This window comes from Cucurbita pepo, chromosome LG05 (genome assembly GCF_002806865.2).
Source record: "Cucurbita pepo subsp. pepo cultivar mu-cu-16 chromosome LG05, ASM280686v2, whole genome shotgun sequence".
Lineage (NCBI taxonomy): Eukaryota > Viridiplantae > Streptophyta > Magnoliopsida > Cucurbitales > Cucurbitaceae > Cucurbita > Cucurbita pepo.
Genome location: NC_036642.1, coordinates 6,639,578 through 6,659,000, shown reverse-complemented (window position 1 = coordinate 6,659,000; position 19,423 = coordinate 6,639,578). Strand labels below are relative to the sequence as shown.

General features: G+C 35.3%; 4 protein-coding genes across 7 annotated transcripts; 2 read left to right on the top strand and 2 right to left on the bottom strand.

Annotated features, from left to right (window-relative positions):
• Positions 1-48: 48 nt before the first annotated feature.
• Positions 49-1,774, bottom strand: LOC111795598 (aspartic proteinase NANA, chloroplast-like). Its single transcript, XM_023678118.1, has 2 exons — positions 1,046-1,774; positions 49-942 (listed from the first exon to the last, which is right to left on the bottom strand). The coding sequence occupies exons 1-2, from the start codon at positions 1,756-1,758 to the stop codon at positions 81-83; spliced, it is 1,575 nt and encodes a 524-aa protein (XP_023533886.1). The 5' UTR covers positions 1,759-1,774; the 3' UTR covers positions 49-80.
• Positions 1,737-5,624, top strand: LOC111795599. 2 transcript variants are annotated; one of them, XM_023678121.1, is made up of 6 exons: positions 1,737-1,825; positions 2,303-2,522; positions 2,624-2,758; positions 2,849-2,886; positions 3,001-3,067; positions 5,157-5,624. In XM_023678121.1, the coding sequence occupies exons 2-6, from the start codon at positions 2,328-2,330 to the stop codon at positions 5,511-5,513; spliced, it is 792 nt and encodes a 263-aa protein (XP_023533889.1). In that variant the 5' UTR covers positions 1,737-1,825; positions 2,303-2,327; the 3' UTR covers positions 5,514-5,624. The 2 variants fall into 2 exon arrangements, with proteins under 2 accessions (XP_023533889.1, XP_023533887.1); XM_023678119.1 differs by lacking the exon at positions 1,737-1,825 and having other exon boundaries at positions 2,181-2,522.
• Positions 5,625-6,280: 656 nt separating this feature from the next.
• Positions 6,281-12,532, top strand: LOC111795597 (ABC transporter D family member 2, chloroplastic). Of its 2 annotated transcripts, none has more exons than XM_023678117.1 (11): positions 6,281-6,753; positions 6,837-7,038; positions 7,157-7,224; positions 7,885-8,211; positions 8,306-8,470; positions 8,853-9,081; positions 9,835-10,073; positions 10,181-10,496; positions 10,999-11,270; positions 12,036-12,196; positions 12,286-12,532. In XM_023678117.1, the coding sequence occupies exons 1-11, from the start codon at positions 6,445-6,447 to the stop codon at positions 12,323-12,325; spliced, it is 2,328 nt and encodes a 775-aa protein (XP_023533885.1). In that variant the 5' UTR covers positions 6,281-6,444; the 3' UTR covers positions 12,326-12,532. The 2 variants fall into 2 exon arrangements, with proteins under 2 accessions (XP_023533885.1, XP_023533884.1); XM_023678116.1 differs by having other exon boundaries at positions 12,274-12,532.
• Positions 12,533-13,674: 1,142 nt separating this feature from the next.
• On the bottom strand, positions 13,675-17,527 carry LOC111795596 (CBS domain-containing protein CBSX3, mitochondrial-like). Of its 2 annotated transcripts, XM_023678114.1 has the most exons (6): positions 17,327-17,527; positions 16,174-16,440; positions 15,992-16,073; positions 15,069-15,142; positions 14,191-14,251; positions 13,676-14,103 (listed from the first exon to the last, which is right to left on the bottom strand). In XM_023678114.1, exons 2-6 carry the CDS (start codon positions 16,432-16,434, stop codon positions 13,961-13,963), a joined length of 621 nt encoding a protein of 206 aa, XP_023533882.1. In that variant the 5' UTR covers positions 16,435-16,440; positions 17,327-17,527; the 3' UTR covers positions 13,676-13,960. The 2 variants fall into 2 exon arrangements, with proteins under 2 accessions (XP_023533883.1, XP_023533882.1); XM_023678115.1 differs by lacking the exon at positions 17,327-17,527 and having other exon boundaries at positions 13,675-14,103.
• Between the last annotated feature and the right edge of the window lie 1,896 nt (positions 17,528-19,423).

The following is a 19,423-nucleotide window of genomic DNA, read 5'->3' as shown; positions in this document are numbered from 1 at the left end:
AAAAAAAAAAAGAATAATGTTACATTATATGAGTATAATTAATAAGAAGGAAGTAATAAATGAAAGAAAATGGAGAAGTTCTAGGCGCAGTCGGAGGGAGCAAAAGTGACGGATCCCTTGTGTAAATCAAATTGCCAAAGGTAAGTTTGCTGAATAATATTCCCTAAGATATTGATTGATGGAAAGGGCAGAGAAGTTATGGCAATACAGCTACATTGTTCTGACGCCGGAACGACGTAGCTCCTATCCGGCGGTTCGAACACCACCCCGCCTTCGAAATGGAATCCAAGCTTCGGCGTCATACCAAATCTCCACTCAGTGTCATTGAAGCAAAGTTTGAAGTTCTTCTCCCTTTCACCCTTTACATCCCTTTCCATTCTTCCGAATTTTTCGATCTTCGGAGCCATCGCTTCTATCACCGCATCGTGAGCCGGCGCCGTCAGCATCGTCAGGCTGGTGCCCGTGTCCAAGATGGTGCCGCAACCGGAATTGATGTTCCAGACGTGAGGGGGGATGTTCAGGATCTGTCCGTCGACGGAGATTCCGGCCAGTTGGACGCCGTAGTAGCAGCTGTATCGCCCGCCGGTGATGAGTTTAGTGGTGGCGGGGGGGCCGATGGGAGTGGATGTGGAGGCGGCGAAGGTCTTAGGGGAGGGGGTGCCGAAGACGAAGTAGCTAATGGCGGTTATACTGCGGATGTGGTCGGCGAGGCAGTAGGAGAAGCCGCCGCCGATGTTGTTTTCGGCGGCTTTGTAGACGAAGGAGTAGATGCTAGAGCCTAAGCCAATGAGGCCATCGGCTCCGTCCAAGAATTTGCTGTCAGTTATTTCTTCGGTGCAGCCGTATAGAATGTCCTTCAGTTGCTTTTCTTTTCCGTTTGTTAGTCTTACCGTTACCGTCTCAGTTGCGAATATTCCCATCGCGCAGTCCCCACTTAAGTAGCTGTTATTTTTTTAAACAAACCAACCAACATCCATTTATTGTTATAATGGTCCCCACCAAAATTTTATTTAAAAAAAAAAAAAATAATAATTACTATTAATACCTGTAGGTATAGGAACAAGGGGAGTTAGGGGTTGGACAATCGGGTTGGCCGCCGAGCTCAGAGAAATCCTGGATACACTGCTCGGAGGAACAAGGAATTGGGGAGAAAGAAGATGATTGATTCGCATAAAGCGCGTAAATGAATCTATCTCTCATTCTGTTACGCATTTTATGGATCGGAGAGGGGTTGCTGCAATCTCCCCTGCACCGCCGGTATCTGCATCTCGTCCACAATAGGTCACTTCCGGTATCTGCAATCATCGTGAACTTCTGCGGCGGCGTTCCCAATTTCAATTGCACGAAAAACTCACTGCTACCGTAATCAGCGCCGGGGTATGTTTTCAATGCTATTGGCGACTGCGACTGTGGAGGAAGATTCGAACCCGACGCCTCCTTCTTCTCCTTCTCCTCCGCATTCTCCACAACTTTGGTCCAATTCAGGTGGGCGGAGATGGCTCGCAGGCGAGATTGATCGTGATAGCGAATATCCTTGATGCGATCCTCCATTTTATCCACCTTAATTTCATCATGAAGCCTCTTAACCACTTCCGGATGGTGGCGGTGTATCAGATCCAGCCTCACGATTTCTTGTTCTTCATTATTGGCATCGCTTTCTTGTTTCGGATTATTGGCATTGCTTTGATCGGCGAATGCGACGGTGAGAGGAGAGAAGAAGACGAAGAAAAGGATTAAAAGATGAGAAATCGGCGACATTTCTCATTTCCTGTCAGAGAAAACAGATGAAGCAAGGAGGAAGATGAGAATGGCGGACTTAAAAAGAGTAAGAACATCTATAAACCCTAACTGTAAAACGATAAATTTAGAATCACTTTCTTTTTTTTCTTTTTTTTTTTTTTTTCGATTTTATGGGTATCATTTTTTTACGTGTTCTTCTGTTTTGTCTATTAATATACAGAAAGAACATATAATTTAATATTTAAATTATTTTATTTTAAAATATATTTTTATTAGAAACTACAAAGGAGATTTTAATAATTTACAAAATTTTATGCAATAAAATAAAATTGGAATTATATTTTTATTCTTTTCAGATTTACAAAACAATTATTTAATTAATAAAATAATTTAAAAATTAAAATTAAAAATATATATATGAAAACTACGTTAAAGAAAGAAAGGTATGAACTAAAAAGATGATAAGGGAGTTGGAGAGTGGTGGTTAAGAAGGAAGTGGGTGGAAACAGATTAACAATGGCCGCCGCCCTCTGAGCTTAACCTTCAGACTTCTTCCTCTCAGCTTTCTTCTTGCCCTTGCAAACGGAATGTCACTGCCATGGTGGTCCTCCGCCACTGCCCTTCCCTCTCCCCCTCATACTCGGCTGATTAATCACCATTGCAATCGTCTCCTCCACTCTTACATTCGTCTCGTAAAATCAAAATCAAGCCCTTCTACTTTGAAATCCACCGCTCCGAGAGCTTTATTGCTTGACGAATTCATTCAACTCAGCCACAACAAGGTAATCCGTTGCCTTCTTCTCACTCTGTATCGATAATATCGTCTGTTTCTTGTTCTTAATGGATGAATATTGTCTTCAATTTGGCTGTTTTTGTTTTCTAGGTTTTAGTTGCCGCCGGCGTGTCCGCTGCGATTGGGCAACTCGCGAAGCCTTTCACTTCTGTTCTTTTTTATGGCAGAGAGTTCAACTTTAGAACTGCCTTTGGAGCTGGAGGCTTCCCTTCTACTCACTCCTCTGTTAGTAGCCTCTATTTGATTTGTATGTTCTGAATTCTTTTGTTAATATAATCACCACCGTCGCTGCTGTTGTTATGCCATGTGTTTCAGGCGGTGGTCGCCGCTGCCACTATTCTCGGCGTTGAGAGGTAATCCGCTACTCAATATGCGTTTCTTTGTTGATTGGCTTTCGTTTCTAAGAAGTTATTTGCCTGTTTTTTCGGAATAACTTTTCATGACATTACTTAGGAATATAATCGCAGGGGTCTTGCAGATTCAATTTTTGGCATAACTGTAATTTACGCGTCCCTTATTATGTATGATGCTCAGGCAAGTACGAAGGCTCTTCTTCTTCTTTCTTGTTTAGCGCACATTCTACTTGTTAATAATCTTCCCGACTCTTTTCCTGCCATTCTTCTGCGGATTAATGGGGATTTTTTTCCCCATTTTCTGTTGTGTTCTGGTAAGTAAGTTAATATGGACTTCTATGGATGAGGAACATCGATGGAAGGAGAAACTGATCTCATAATTTTACCATGTGGACTCTGATATCTTCTTTATGCTCTGTATCTTCGAATTTATCTGGAGAACATAACTCTGTATCTTCTTTATGCTAAGTAAGTTAATATGGACTTTTATGAATGTATGATGGAAAGAGAAACTGGCACAGTGTCAGCCTTCTCGCTGTTTTCCGAAGGGGGTAGACATGAGGCGGTGTGCTAGTAAGGATGCTGGCCCCAAAGGGGGTGGATTTGGGGGCGGTCCCACATCGATTGGAGGAAGGAAAGAGTGCCAGCGAGGACACTGGGCCCCGAAGGGGGGTGTATTGTGACGTCCCACATTGGTTGGGGAGGAGAACAAACCACCATTTATAAGGGTGTGGAAACCTTCCCCTAGCAGACGCGTTTTAAAGCCTTGAGGGCAAGCCCGAAAGGGAAAGCCCAAAGAGGACAATATCTGCTAGCGATGGATCTGGGTCGTTACAATGATAATTTTATCCTTCCCTGGACTTTTGCTCTGATCATTGATGCGCACAAGGTTCTTTCCGGTGGTATCTGAGAATGGGAAGTTGCAGTCTCGAAGGAAGTGAATTAGTGGTTTGGTCGCTGGAAATGATAAGTATGTTTATGTCTGGATGTATGTGGATATATGTATTCATGCAATACATAACAGTTAGCAAGTGTAGAGTTTAGACCGAGTAACCTCAGTTCTACTGTTTATTAGATAATTGATGAGGTTCTAACAGACAGGCTTAAATGGTTCTTCCCTCTGTCAAATCTACTTCTGTTGGCTGTGGCAAATCATAGACCTCATCTGAATGGCAAAAAAACTGGTCGATGATTCCTAAAGAAGAAACAAAAGGGGGTGATTTTTTAATTGAATCTAGAGAAAATTTATGATAAACCTGATTGGCATTCCCTTGATTGTCATCCTTCAAGTCGGAGGCTTTAGGAAAAGGAGGAGAAAGTTGTTATTGGCTATGAGTTGAGCACCAGCTTCTTAATCATTGTTAATCAGACCAGCCGGAGTTTGTAAGGTTCTAGAGATCTTTTCTAAGAGTTCCCTTTTTCTGTTTTCTCTTTTAGTATTTGTAGCCGTCTAGAGGTGTAACCGCCCAAACCCACCGCTCGCAGATATTGTCCTTTTTGGGCTTTCCCTTTTAGGCTTATCTTCAAGACCTTAAAACGTGTCTATTGGAGAGAGATTTTCACACACTTATAAGGAATGCTTTGTTCTCCTCTCCAACTAAAGTGGGATCTCACAATCCACCCCTCTTGAGGGCCCAGCGTCCTCGCTGGCACACTACCCGGTGTCTAGCTCTAACACCATTTGTACCCGTCCAAGCCCACCACTAGCAGATATTGTCCTCTTTGGGCTTTCCATTCTGGACTTCCCCTCAAGGCTTTAAAATGTGTATACTAAGAAGAGGTTTCACACCCTTATAAGAAATGTTTTGTTCTCTTCTCCAACTAATGTGGGATCTCACAAGAGGTTTGGAGGTTGGTAGGGTGGAAGTCCCTCGGGTGGCACGAGCTCCCACTCTATCAGTCATTTACGGTGTACTTAAGATCTTTAAACTTTTCGGCCTTCAGCATAAAAATTAACTTGTTTAAGTAAAATGTGGTCGGAATTGATTATTTCTCTAGGAGGCAATGAAAATACTGCTGTGGGAAGCTTGCCTGTGATCTTGGGCTTCTTCTTCATGGAAACCAAGATGTTGTAAGCCTTCTGCGATACTGTGATTGAAGAATTTTGCGAATGGGAAACCTATCTCTTTAAGGCTCACTTGATGGCCCTTTCTAGACTCCCTATATACATTCTTTCCTTTGTTAGAATCTCCTGTAGTATTAGAAACACCATAACCTGCTTTTTTTGGTATCAATAAGAGTAATCAACAACAAAATTTCTTATTTTGCAGGGAGTCAGAAGAGAAGTTGGAAAACATGCTAAAGCAATCAACACGCTATTGCAAACAAACACACCTGTGAACTCATCCTTTTCCTATAAAGATCAGGATCGTCGACTCAACTCGCAACTCGAGAGCAGCAGTCCCCTGTTATCTGAGGAAGGAACCAGGGCCTTGACGGTACTGAGTCCATTAAAGGAGGAGGATATCGCATCGTCGAGCTCGGAAACTGATGTGGAAGAAGGGTCAAGAAGGGAGGGCAGTGAATGGAAGTCATTCAAAGAAGCAATAGGCCACACTGAGATTGAAGTTGCAGCTGGTGCTTTCTTGGGTTTCACGGTTAGTCTGATAACTAATACATTATTGTGATTTATAATATTGATCTCACAAATCAACTGTATCTATACAAAGTCCCATTTTCTGTCTCCAACCTAAAACTCGAATACGATCATTTAATGAGAAATTTATTATGTAGAGCTACGACACCAGGCTCGACTAGTAGACTATAATTTATGTAAAACCATGACATAAGACTTTTCTGGGTAGAAGTGTTAATGCTATTTTAAAAAATTTGTACCTATTTTTTTAATTTGTACCTATTTTTTTAATATAGTACAAAATTTGAGTGTATTGATGAAACTTTTTAAATTTTAAAGGTATTTTTGAAACAAAATACTAATGATTTTCACGAAAATTAATGGTAAGAATATTTTTTTTAATTTAATAAAATATAATGTTTAAAGTTATTTTTATTTAGTTTTTCTTTTTTTAATTTTGGATAAAGACTATTTTATTCCTAAAAAAAATTGAATATAAAACAATAATATTAAACAATGATTAAATTAGAACTTTTAAAATAACAAAAAATTTAAAAATCATACGGAATAAATTTATAATTTAATTCAACAATGTAATAATAGTAATAATAATAATAATAATAATAAAATACCCATAAATTTTGGAAATAACATAACTTTTTTTAAAAAAAATTATAGGATTAAATCTGTAATTTAGCAGAAAATATAATCGTAATAAAATAATAACCAGAAAATTTTGGAATAAACCGTCACAGATTTTTTAAACGTTGAATTTAGCATTTAATAAAATCAATAATTTCTTGTAGCCGTGGCGTTGTTATGATCTCAAACTCCAAAGATAAACCATTATCTGTTTCAGTTGTCGTTCTGCAACGGACCACGACGGGCCTCTCCAATTTCTTCAGCTTCTGCTCTCAATCTTCCTTTGTTCAACCAATTAATGTAATAGCCGAAGACATTTTCGTCTTCGATTCAAAGAAAATATGATACTACGCTCAGAAGCGTCCTCTGTTTTCACGATCTCCTCCACGGTTACCGATAATCAAACGTATAAGAATCACCGGCGGCAACTTCAGCTTCGTGATTACGGCGGAGGAGTTAGTTTTCATGTTCGATTCTGTAAACTTTTAACTCCAACGGCCGCTGTCATGGCCGTTTCCAGCGGCGGAACTCTCGCTTGTAGGAAATCTAGGAGTCGTTTCATGAACGTTAGGTCTTCTGCTACTGCCTCCGACTTGTCCTCCTCCATTCAGCCGCCGGATGTTCCAACGCCAGGTTCAGGTCCAGATAAGGTCAGTCTGTTCTTGTGTTGTTTAATTTCTTTCTGCTGATTGCTTGTGGAGAATGACTTTGAGCTTGATTCTGGATGGTGAAGAATGAGGAAGCTCAGAGGCCTGGACCTGATCCGAAAGTTCTGCTGAAGAGGTTTTGGAAAGTTGCTGCTCCTTATTGGTTCTCGGATGACAAAGTGCAAGCTCGATGGCAACTGGCTGCTGTCTTCGCTCTGACCTTGGGCACCACCGGCATCAGCGTTGGCTTCAATTTCCTTGGCCGCGACTTCTACAACGCTCTTGCTAGTAATTCTTCAGTTCATTTTCCTTCTTACAATCGACAGTATACAAATGCTTGTTCCATTAATTAACCTCGTTATTTTCATATTCACATTTTCGCCTCCGTAACGGGTATCTCGAACAGACAAGGACCAAGAACAGTTCACTAAGCAACTCCTGTACTACCTTGGTGCCTTTGCTGGAGGTATTCCGGTGAGCACACTGGCCTCCTCCCCCCACTTTCGCTTAGGTACTGTTCTACTAGTCTACTCTGTTTTACCACATTTAAAACCAAAGGAATAGGATGCTATTAGTCTCTACACTTTTGATCTTCTAGCGTCTTGGATGGGTGTTAGTGTTGACAAAGGTTTTGTTATGTGGAGGAAGAGATTGTATTCTATTTTGGATAGTTCTTATATCGCCATACATGTACCAAATATTAAATTATGAATCTACGGTAAGGAGTACAGACCATTTACTCCTTACCTAAGCTCACTTTGGCAAAAGTAGTTTAATTATTCACACATTGACTCTATTTCAGTAAGAAGTTTATGCATCAAAGACTCAGTCCTTATATATCTACACACACGCACCTAAATGTTTCTATAGCCTAGTGAGAGTAGAGCATTTCGTCCAATGCTTTTAATGTTGTCTTCAGAATAAAAATGTTGGCTTCATTTATCAGTAAGAAACATTTCGAAACAGAAAAGGACAGCACTTGAAAGTCCTGCTTTCAAGTTATGAACAAGTCCAAATGAATTTTCATCAGTATATAACGTTTAACGTATAATTTATTTACGTAACTCTTCTCATGGGTAATTTAACTATAAACATCTCATCTGTGTTACCTGACTCGAATTCACTGCTTTACAGGTTTTTGTATTGAGAGATTATGCAAAGGACATGCTTTCCCTTAGATGGAGATCATGGATGACAAAACATTACATGGAGCGTTATTTAAAGAACCAGTCTTTCTATAAAATTCAGTCCCAATCCATTATTGATAATCCGGACCAGCGGATTGTTGACGATCTCAGTTCTTTCACAGGGACAGCTCTGTCATTCTCTTTGGCACTTTTCAATTCTACAGTGGATTTGATTTCATTTAGTAATATCTTGTATGGTATCTATCCACCATTGTTTGTCATTCTTCTTTTGTATTCGATTGGAGGAACGGCAATTAGTGTTTTCCTTGGAAAGGTGAACTTCTTTGGCTGATTTATAATGATCTTTTCTTTTCCTGGAAACTTTATCTAGCCAGACTCTTTTTAGCTTTAACGTCCATTTATTGCAGGGTTTGGTTAATCTAAACTTCTTGCAAGAAAAGAAAGAAGCAGATTTTCGCTATGGACTTGTTCGCATTCGTGAAAATGCTGAATCAATTGCTTTTTATGGTGGCGAAGAGAATGAGATGCAGCTTATTCTGCAGCGTTTCAGAAGTGCTGTTGAGAATTTGACTGTAAGTATTTTAATAGCTGGATATGTCTATATCTCAAAGTGCTGTTTCATGTCGAGCGATTATTTCAATTCTAATATAAGTTTCCTAATATCTTACTATCACCTTGTCAGAATAAAAAATACGAGTACGTCTATGGTATTATCTGAACTCAGGGTTACACGTAAATATGTATTACATTGGATCTCAATGTTCTCGTCCTACACAACTTTAGATATTTCAAGCTTTGGGACTTTAATTTTGATACAAGATAATCTATGTCAAAGCTCAACGTCCATTTTGTAGTAGTAGTATTCTAATGTTGGATATTTTTTGTCGTAACCGTAGTTGTGCTTCTTCACCTCTGTGGGTTCTTACCGTATTCTTTCAATATGCTGCATCACAGAAATTATTAATAGCATCCAGAAATCTTGAGTTCTTTACCAATGGCTACCGCTACCTCATTCAAATTCTTCCGGCTGCAGTTGTTGCCCCAATGTACTTTTCTGGGAAAATCGAGTTTGGTGTTATTAATCAATCAGTATCTGCTTTTAATCACATCTTTGGGGATTTTTCCATCATTGTATTCCAGTTTCAGGCCATCAGTGCTTTTTCAGCAATTATTGATCGCTTAGGTATTGTCCTCTTTCCTCTATTTCTTGCATGGATATATTCCTTCCCGATGAAAGATTCTGAAAGGGGAAGTGTGCTGATCAGTCTTCTGGACAACATAGTAGCATACATGCATGAGGAGTAAATATAGATCTACTTGGAATCTAAGAGAAGGATATTCCTGTGTGATTCAAGTAAAATTCGAAAGTATATAGAGTACATTTTTGTGAATGCATCTATCCATCTTTGTTTTAGGTCATGTCAAAATTACTTTAGCCTTTTTTCACCATTTCAGTATTATTTCACTCGTATGGTGTTANTTTTTTTTTTTTTTTTTTTTTTGTTATTCTCAATTCATTTGACATGCAAGATTTACTTTGCCATTCTTAACCAATTGTTTTGAATACTTGTATCTGAACATTTGCTTGATAGTATATTGGTTCGGTGTCGTATGACTCACATTTAATTTTGGTATGAATATTGGTTCGGTGTCGTATGACTCACATTTAATTTTGATATGAATATTGTGAGGAAGAAACATCACTACTAGGCAGAAATAGGATTATGATTGAAGAGTGGAGAAATAAAACATAGGAATGCTGGTAAAAGAAGGATGATGATGATGTAAGTAGCAAGGGGCTAGTGGCCATTACCATTGGAGTTACTGATTGAGATCAATGTTTGTGGGATTTGGAATATAGATGGTAGAGATCAACTGTATATCTTAATTTGTCGATTACTAGATATGTTTGATTTTGAATCCTCAAAATATGCAGGCGAATTTGATGACCTCTTGGATGGCAGTGCTCCTAATGTTCTCTCCAACATCTCAGAAGAGATACATCTCATGTACTCCCATGTGGACAGTTCACCTCTATTAGAATCAAATGGATCCATGACCCTAGACAAACGTGGAAAATTATTGGAGATTGAGAATTTGACTTTAGGGGCACCAAATGGCTCTACTTTGGTCAGAGACTTGGAACTAATAGTTCAAGAAAAGGAGCATTTGCTGGTGTGTGAAACTATTTCATTTATATATTGAAGATCTATCACGTTACATCGTATTACCATAAACCTGTGGTGGACTAGAAATTCATGAGCATGGAACTACTTTTACAGGTAATGGGACCTAGCGGGTGTGGCAAGACTTCTTTGTTAAGAGTTTTGGCAGGTCTTTGGAGTGTTGGAAAAGGAAAAATCACATTTTATATAAATGACTATCCCGAGCAGATAGTTTCTCAAAATGGAGGGCCCACGGAAGCGCATACAGGAGAAGATATATCCCGAGAAAACAGTAGACCACTCAACAAAAATTATCAAGGGATATTTTTCCTTCCACAAAGACCATACATGGTTTTGGGTACACTACGTCAGCAACTGCTTTATCCTACATGGGCTGAAGGTGCAGCTACATCAGGTTATGTCGAATCAAATGGTAAGTGTACCGATTGATGATTATTTTGAATATCATCAGTCTCACAGACTCATTTCATTCTTGTGGAGATATTTTTTAAAACTAACAATATGTGAAAGCATGTTTGTTGTTCTTTTATTTAGTTAGTTATTTTTCTCAATTAAGTGGTATTATTAGTGTGTAATGTCTAGCCATACCTGCCACGGTTGTTTATGTGATGATATTTCTAGAAAGTTAAAATGTACTCATTATGTTGCTTTGTGAAGTTCTAGAAAGGGAAACGTTATTCTTGTTATTCAATCCAGAACGTAACTAGCTGTATCTGCTAAGAAAGCTGCCCGTGTCACTAAAAGAACGGTTTGCTTGGACTGACTACTATGTGTAATTCAACTAGCGTTCATTTTTTTTCTGTTTGCAAGTCATGTAAACACGCTTTTCTATCATATAGCGTCGATTGATTTAGTTTAAGAGTAAATCAATTCATGAGGTCTACCAAGTCAGACTGACTGTTTTTGGCTCGCAGTATTCCCTTCCTTTTTGACGGGTGCATCAAATATCAACAATGTTAGCGAAAATCCTGACAAGCCAACAACAGATGACCTAGTCCAGGTTCTGGACAAAGTCGGTCTTGGCTACTTATTGACTCGTTTCAGTAGCCTGGACATAACTTGCGAATGGTCCAGTGTTCTTTCTCTCGGTGAGCAGCAACGTATTGCATTTGCACGTCTATTGCTTTCAAGACCAAAGTTAGTCCTGCTGGATGAGTCTACAAGTGCTTTGGATGAAGCAAATGAGGTACTACTGAAAACATTCAGCTAGAGTTTAATCATGATGTATGTGTTATAGCTGACATCTATTTTCTTTCATTTGTTGTGTGTTCTAGTACAAGTACTCATTTGAAACATGCGCCCCTTCTGTTTTAGATAGACATAGACCTTGTGCTTGCATCTAAAAATTGTTTCATAAAAGGGGAAACAGTACTGTGACAGATTGAATAATAAATTGTTTAGAGGAAATAGATTCGAGTTTACTTTGACAACCAAATGTAGTAGAGTGAAACGGTCGTCGTATGAGAATATTCAGATATAAATTTCTTTTTAATAAAAGTAATATATGCCAAATAAACTATGGGTTTTCTTATTCATGTCTTGAAAGTTTGTTTGGAGAGATGCATATGACATGTATGACCTTCATTGCAAGTTTTATGCAGCCTCATATGTACCACATTGTTGAGATTCATTGTCATAACCTAACTAGGGCTGTCCAGCCAGCTTATCCTCTCTGTCTCTTTATATCTACTATTAACTCATAGTTTTCCATGCTTTAAATATCAGTCTTACCATCTTTACCGAATATTTTCTTCGGTCCATAACTTGATTTGCATGCTTTGTTATCGTGCATTCGTCCAATAACGCCTGTCTTGCATATTGCTCGTATCTATTTTCATGTAACACGAGTTGAATACTTTGTTTATTCAACTCGTGTCGGTGAATTGTTCTTAACTTTTGTTCGCAAGGAATGTTTTGTAGTACAACTTTTCTCTTGTTCCTGCTTCTTCAGGCACGTTTATACAAGCAAATTGCTGATGCTGGAATAACATATATCAGCATTGGCCATCGAAGTACTTTACGCCATCACCATAACAGTATTTTGCATATATCCAAGTTGTCCAGTGGCGAGCAACCCAATTGGAACATTGAACGCATTATTCGTGATGATTTGTACGAATTATCAAAGCAGTAGTAATATGATGCCTATAATTTTGTACTCCTAATTCTCAAAATTCTATTTTTATTAGTTTTTTTTGCAGAGGAGAACCATTGAAGGATCTTAAATATGGGGTCGCCTAAAAGGATAGGTCAAAGAACATCAGAAAGCTTCAAGGGTGATGTCAGGTGAGATTTCAACAATTTCGCTATTTATTCTTTCATTAGAGAGTGAATTTCACAATTGGATATATGATTTATTTAGCCTCACCCTAATCAGCATACCCAAAGAAATATGGGCCTTTTAAGTCAAATCATAGGATTTTTTCGACTTAAAGAACATTACACTAACTCTCCCTGAAAGACTAAATAGTCTAAACATACCATTTTTTCGACTTTAAGAAGATTACACACTAAAACTCTCCATGAAAGACTATACAGTCTATAGAGAGGATTTTTTCGACTTAAAGACGATTACACACACAAACTCTCCTAGAAAGACTATACAGTCTATCCATACGATTTTTTCGACTTAAAGACTATTACATTAGCCTATTAGATAATAATGGTTATATTTTCATTTCTAAATTAAATGTTCACTCTTCCCTTGTTTGGTAAGAAATAATCATGGTTAGTGATGTCAGGTTAGATTAGCAAATAATCATGGTTATTGTTACCTTATCAAATTTTACTGTTCGTTGAAGGAATTAAGGATTATTGTTACTTTATCAAATTTTACTTGACAGTAAAGAAGTTAGTTGAAGGAATTAAGGATTTGATTTTGTTTTTAATTCTGAATATGGACATTTGTTTTTAGATTTTGTGATTCAAATGGTAAAAAATATAAGACCAGGTTTTGAGTAACTAAATTTTAAAAGGAAGTTATAGTAAAAAAAATATTTTCTTTAATAAATACAATATTTTATGTTATAAATTTAATTTACTTTTATGAACTTAAAACATGTATAATATAATATATCACAAATTATATATAATTGTAAAATAATAATTATACAAAATTTATAGCATAAAACATGTTCTTAAGTTTAAATAATAGTTGATACTGAATTTAATATTTAGTTTACAGCTACTTGTATTAATATCTTATTAAATTGCATTTTGAAACAATGGTTTGAATTAAAATCTAACTTCTAAATCCACCACCAAAATACATCTCTATATATATATATATATATCTATATATGTAAAATCTATCCATCCAACAGACTGGAAAAATCAACGAGAAGCCTGAACCTATGATTGTCTTAATAGTTCATCGAAACTTATTATAATTTATAAATGGCCTAAACTGGAATAAAAGTCAACGGAAATTAATATCTTTATTACTCCGTTTAAATTATTAGTTTCTTAAATATCCAGCACTTTCATTAAATAAATTAAAGATAAGAAAGTTATGTAATTATTCATAAAAATGTGAAGGTAGAAAATCCCGAAGTCAAATTATAATAATAATAAAATCCTCGAACCTGTCCGAAGCAGAAATTGATTGCTTCATTCAGGGTGAGTCGCCACGTCGGGAGAATTTTGTCATCTCCATAAAAAAGAAATGTAGCTTAGGGAGGAAATTAGGAAAGCAAAGTTGGCGTCAATTATTACATAATAGGTCCAGACACTGATTATTGTACCAGAATCATTGAGCACAAACCAAACAACATGAGAGTGCACGTACCAGGCTATATTTACAAGAGCTGAACCGTTCTGGTTTTTTCCAAACATCATACCAGCAGCAAGCAAGCAAGCAATGTCAATAGCAGCAACTCAATAACCTCCCTGAATAAAAGCGTTCAGGCGGTTTAGCTCCTCTCGGTGCTCGCTAACCACAGCCCGAACCACGTCTCCGATCGACACCATGCCTTTCATACCCTTGTCGTCGATGACGGGTATGTGCCTAATTCGGTTATCTGTCCACCATGCACACAGTTTTCTCCGGGTTATAAAGAAAGTAGACAAAAATGGAGCAAATCTAGCAATACAATGTATTGTGATACCAGTCATAAGTTGCATGGCTCGCAAAACCTTGGTGTCGGGTGTCACAGTGATAAGTTTGTTCTGCAAACACAAATTAAAGGAATTTGTCATTGCTGTTCGAAGTTCCAATATTTTGTGTGGCTATTATGTAGATGGAGGGTAGATTAAACAAATAATTGAGGCCCGTGTGCAAATTAAAGCAACATCAAGTGATTTGTTTATTCATAAAAAATAATAATAATAATAATAAATAAATAAAAGTACATCCAATATACCTATGCAAATAAAGGTAGTTGATTTTTCTATGAAACAAAAACTAACTTATAAAAACAACCCATGAACTGTCACTTGTACCCCTGTTCTTTCAAACGTTGTGAAACTACCTTAAACGAACAAACGTTGTGAAACTACCTTAAACTTTTGTAAATGTTTCAAATCTACCATTAGAGTAAAAAATTTGTTGAAACGTTGAATAAAAAATCTAAGTGACTTAGTGTCATTCTTTCTATCTTAAATCTAAATAGGTGAATCCATGGATGGTCATCGTAGTGATGAAACTAAATACCCTTAAACTTTGTCCCGGGTTTAAAAAATACTCCTTTCAAAATTTTGCAATATTACCATTAACCTTAATCTTTCATAAATGTTTCAAAACTACCTTTCGAATAGAAAAATTGATAGAAGGTTGAAAAAATCAATGCAACTCAATGTTGTTCTTTCAAACTTAATCTAAGCAAACATCCTAATCATGTCAGATCATTTTAGGTCATTTATGAAGAGTCAATGGTGATGAGTCAATGGTAATATTGCAACTCTAGAAAGAACGATTATCTTTTAAACAGGAGGCAAAGAAGAAACCAGACTGGTTGACATAACATAAAAGGTGACAGAACTATACCTCCTCAGTCATGATATCCCCAACTTTGGTAGACTTGGAAGACCTGCCTTGCACTATAATCTTTCTCAGATAATCTACAAACGTACGAAAAGAAAGCTGAAGTTGAGATATTGCATTCCAAAAGATGAGAAGATGCTTTATGGGACCTAGAGCTTAGAAATAACACCCTATTGTTATAGTACAAGGAAAACTAATTGTAGGCAAGGGGAAAAATGACAAATAAATGAAAAATTATTAAATGAAGATGCCACAACATGGTGACCTTTTAATTACGGTTAGATGTGGATTCAAATCTATAATACCTTGAATAATCACTAGATATAAGTTCAAAATACTTTTGCAAATTCTTTCTCATTCATACAATGGTGCAAAACCGATTCTTACGTTGTGGCAGTCATCCAAAAATTAAGAGGTAAAGCCACTAATCTTAAATTACAGGTTCTAGTCTACACGGCACAATCTTCAGCAGAAACCATTTTGGGTACTCCAAAACTGCAGAAATAATGCAAATTTACTCTCCACCTCCAAGAAAACATTAGATAGTTTTCTTGAAAAGAGTAGCAACGCAAAACGAAACTGATCAGCAGTTTGAACTTGCCGAGTTTGAAGTCCAATATTTGGCACAATTAGCCAATTGCAAAATATTGGGAACTTCAAAAATTTTCAAAGTAGCCAACCTAGGCATAACTCAACTAGTTAAGGCATATTCTTCGACCAAAATGTTAAAGGTTCAAATTCTCAACCACAAATATTGGCATTCAAAAAAGAAAAGTGGTTATCAAGGGTACATGCATTTGTTATTTTCCCCAAACTACAGTGTAAATGAATCTCTTCATTCATAATTGGATAGGACCATAATTTTGTAGTTGAACCAATTTATTCAGAGAAATATCTGCATTTATAAAGCAAATCATATCACGTACCTCTTTCTGTTATAATACCAGCAATTGAATTTTGCTCCGCAGGCTTAACAACCACCAAGGCTCCAACATTGTGCTGAGTCATCTTTTTTATTCAAAAAGAGGGAGTGCGTAAGTAGAAATAGCAGCAGAAGTAAACAATTATAAAGATTATGAGAACTTTCAAACAGTGCAGAGATGCATACCGACTGGACGGCATCATAAACTGTGTCATCTGTGGTGCACCATAGCCATGATCCGTCAGCACTTTTGCCTTTTGCTTTCAAGATGTCATCAATAGTAGTGCTTTCAAAGCCATGTTCTTCAATGTTTGCAGAATTAGCTGATGTCGTAAAGCATGAAAACATTGCAGGCCTCATCTGGGGGTTTGCTAGACGAATTTGTTGCAGAACAGCAGTTTTCACAACGTTTCCGTGTGATAGAAATGATCGCACAGCACCTTGCATCTTTACCTGTAGAAACAGACGCTTAAAATTGTACAATAAACTCTCTAAAGCTTGAAGAGCGTGCCATTTTATCAGAAGACAGGAGTCCAATACAAATCCACCCGTGTACTCAAGAAAATGATAATTTTAAACTTCCGTGACAGAAATTTTACATGTAGAAATCTACATAGCAAGANAAAAAAAAAAAAAAAAAAAAAAAAAAAAAAAAAAAAAAAAAAAAAACATCCTGCAAAAAGCTTGATAATGGAAGCACGATCTATGTCCGCCATTTCTTTCATTGGAAACTGAGATAGCTATTCTATTTTTCCTCTTTTCTCCGAGTTAAATGCCAGATTTAGCAATAAAATTAAATTGGCTCGGCTCATCCGTATTAAAATACTCCATAAATAAGAAGACCTAGTGTGGAAGAATGTGAACGGGAATATAAGGATGAAGAAAATCAATTAATTACACACTCAGTGGAGCACTTCTTGAATCCTCCGGCGTCGGTCAAAACCAGCACAGGTCTATTAATTAATGTAATCAATGAACAAATAGCTCCAATTAAACGTCTGGAATACCAAACATGATCCAGCTCACTAAATCCGAGATCAGTACACGAAACAGACAAAATACAAAATAACGGTAAAAAAAAAAAAAAAAAATCAATTAGCACATCAGTAATGAAAAACAATCAATCAGCAGAGCAGAGCTTCACGAACACATTAAAACAAAGAGCGAGAGACAAATCGAAAGTGACTACAAGCAAGAGACGATGAAACGAAAACAAATCCAAATACCAGAGTTCAACCTTGATCGCAGAAAAACGATAAGATTCATGCGATAGATAACAAAATGAGGATGAAATGGCAAAAACAAAAAGAGAGAGAGAGAGAGAGAGAGAGAGAGATACCTGATGAAGAAGATCCACAAGAAAATCTCTGGTTTCAAGGAAGTTGAGAAGAAAAGAGTAATGGCGAAGTGTGAGGTTCGGATAATGAAACCTAACGGAAGGAGAAGGTCATAAAACTGTGAGACCCGATTTTATCTCTCTTTCTTTTTGTTTTTCGGACCTCTTCACCGCTCCCATGTTTTTGTCATTCTTCCTTAGTCTACTAATTCCTTATTATTGTTTTTTCTTTTTATATATAATTTTATATATTTTTAAAAAAAATCAAAATTAAGAACGAAAATAATTATTATTTCCTTTAAAAAAATACACCTAAACTTCTAAAAATATATATTTATAGGTATTTTTTTAAATATAATTATAAAGTAAAAATATTTTTTATTTTTATTTTTTTAAATTAGAAGGTCTGAACTAAATTATCTTTTAAAAAGTAAAAATATTTTTAGAAGTTGAAGGATATTTTTGAAAATTAATATTAGCGGAAATTACCGGATGACTTTTTTTTTTAGTTTAAAATATTATTAAAATTTTTTAATGGAATATTCTTTTTTAGATAAATATAAAGTTTTAAAATATTTTTATTAATTTAACCTTTTAAATATTAAAACAAACGACACATCATGTGCATTTAATAATATTTTACTTTTAGGCGGTTGCCTTTCTCAAATTCGAATTTATTAATCATCATTTTAAATTAAAATGATGATAAATTATATATATATATATATATATATATATATATATATATATATATATTTTAATATTAATTTTTAAAATATTTTTATTCTTTTTTAAAACAATAACGTTGGTTTTGATTTTGGTAAATATTTTAAAAATACACTAAATACCAACGGCCCTTAACCCTTTTACTTAAAAAATAGTTTTAAAATGAAATTTATTGAAAAAATTATTAAAAACTACAATATTTTTAGATTTGCAAAGTGATTGTGCGACACTCACTCTCACTCGTCGAGTAAGTTAGCCAACTAGAATTTGAGTCACCATTAACACGAGTTACGCGTAGTTATTAAACATTAAAAAGATATTTTATAAATATTTTAAAATTATTTTTAAAATAAAAAAGTTATTATAATATTAAATGAGAAGTCCACGTGTTTGAATTATGCCATTTTAGATTTAACGGAGACAAGTGTCTTAATTATCCTTTGTTCATAATTTTAATTAATTTCAAATTTAAAAATGATTTTAAAACATTTGTAAAATGTGAATGATAATATTGAAAAATTGACTAATAACACTCTTTTAAAAATATATATATATCTACGCGTTTTATTTCAAAAATAAAAAATTACGTCTATTTGTATATTTCTTTTGAAAAATGAAAAAAAAAAACGAAAAATCTTTTTGATCACCTGAAACCTAGATCCGAGCCAATGAGAGATAATAACTCCACTCGAACACAAAAGGTTGGCCTTATCTCATCCTAATATCTCGTACACGTGGCGAGTAATTGACCCTCCTATTGTCGATTTGTTGGAGTTTTATAGGACTAAAAATGAATATTAAATACTATAAAGTTAATATTTATTTTCGAAAAACGAAATTAATAATTTAATATTCACTACTTCTTTATTAGTTTAAAAGTTAAAAGGATTAAATGATATAGTTTAGCAATGAAAAATTATTAAAAATTGTATTAATATAGACAAATATAAAAACCATTTATAAATTAAATTTGTAAAATTTTAATTTTATATCAAATAAATATAATTTTATTTTGGAAAAAGCATATTTTCAATTTAAATTTTTATAGGTCTTACCATTAAAAAAATCAATAAATAATTTTTTTTATACATTATTTAACACTATTTATTAAATAGTTAGATCTATTCAATATTTTTTAAAATCAAAATATTTATCCGGCATAAACTTTAATGGAGATTCATACTCGAAAATGTAATTTTTTTTGTTAAATTATAAAAAATACTATTAAATTATATCTCGTTTTTAAAATTATATTTATTATTTCAAAAGTTGTAATATTATTATTTTTTTTAAATAAATATTTTAAAATTACTCTTTGCAATACTAATTAATTAGAATATTCATAAAAATTAAATTTAAAAGAATGACATTTTG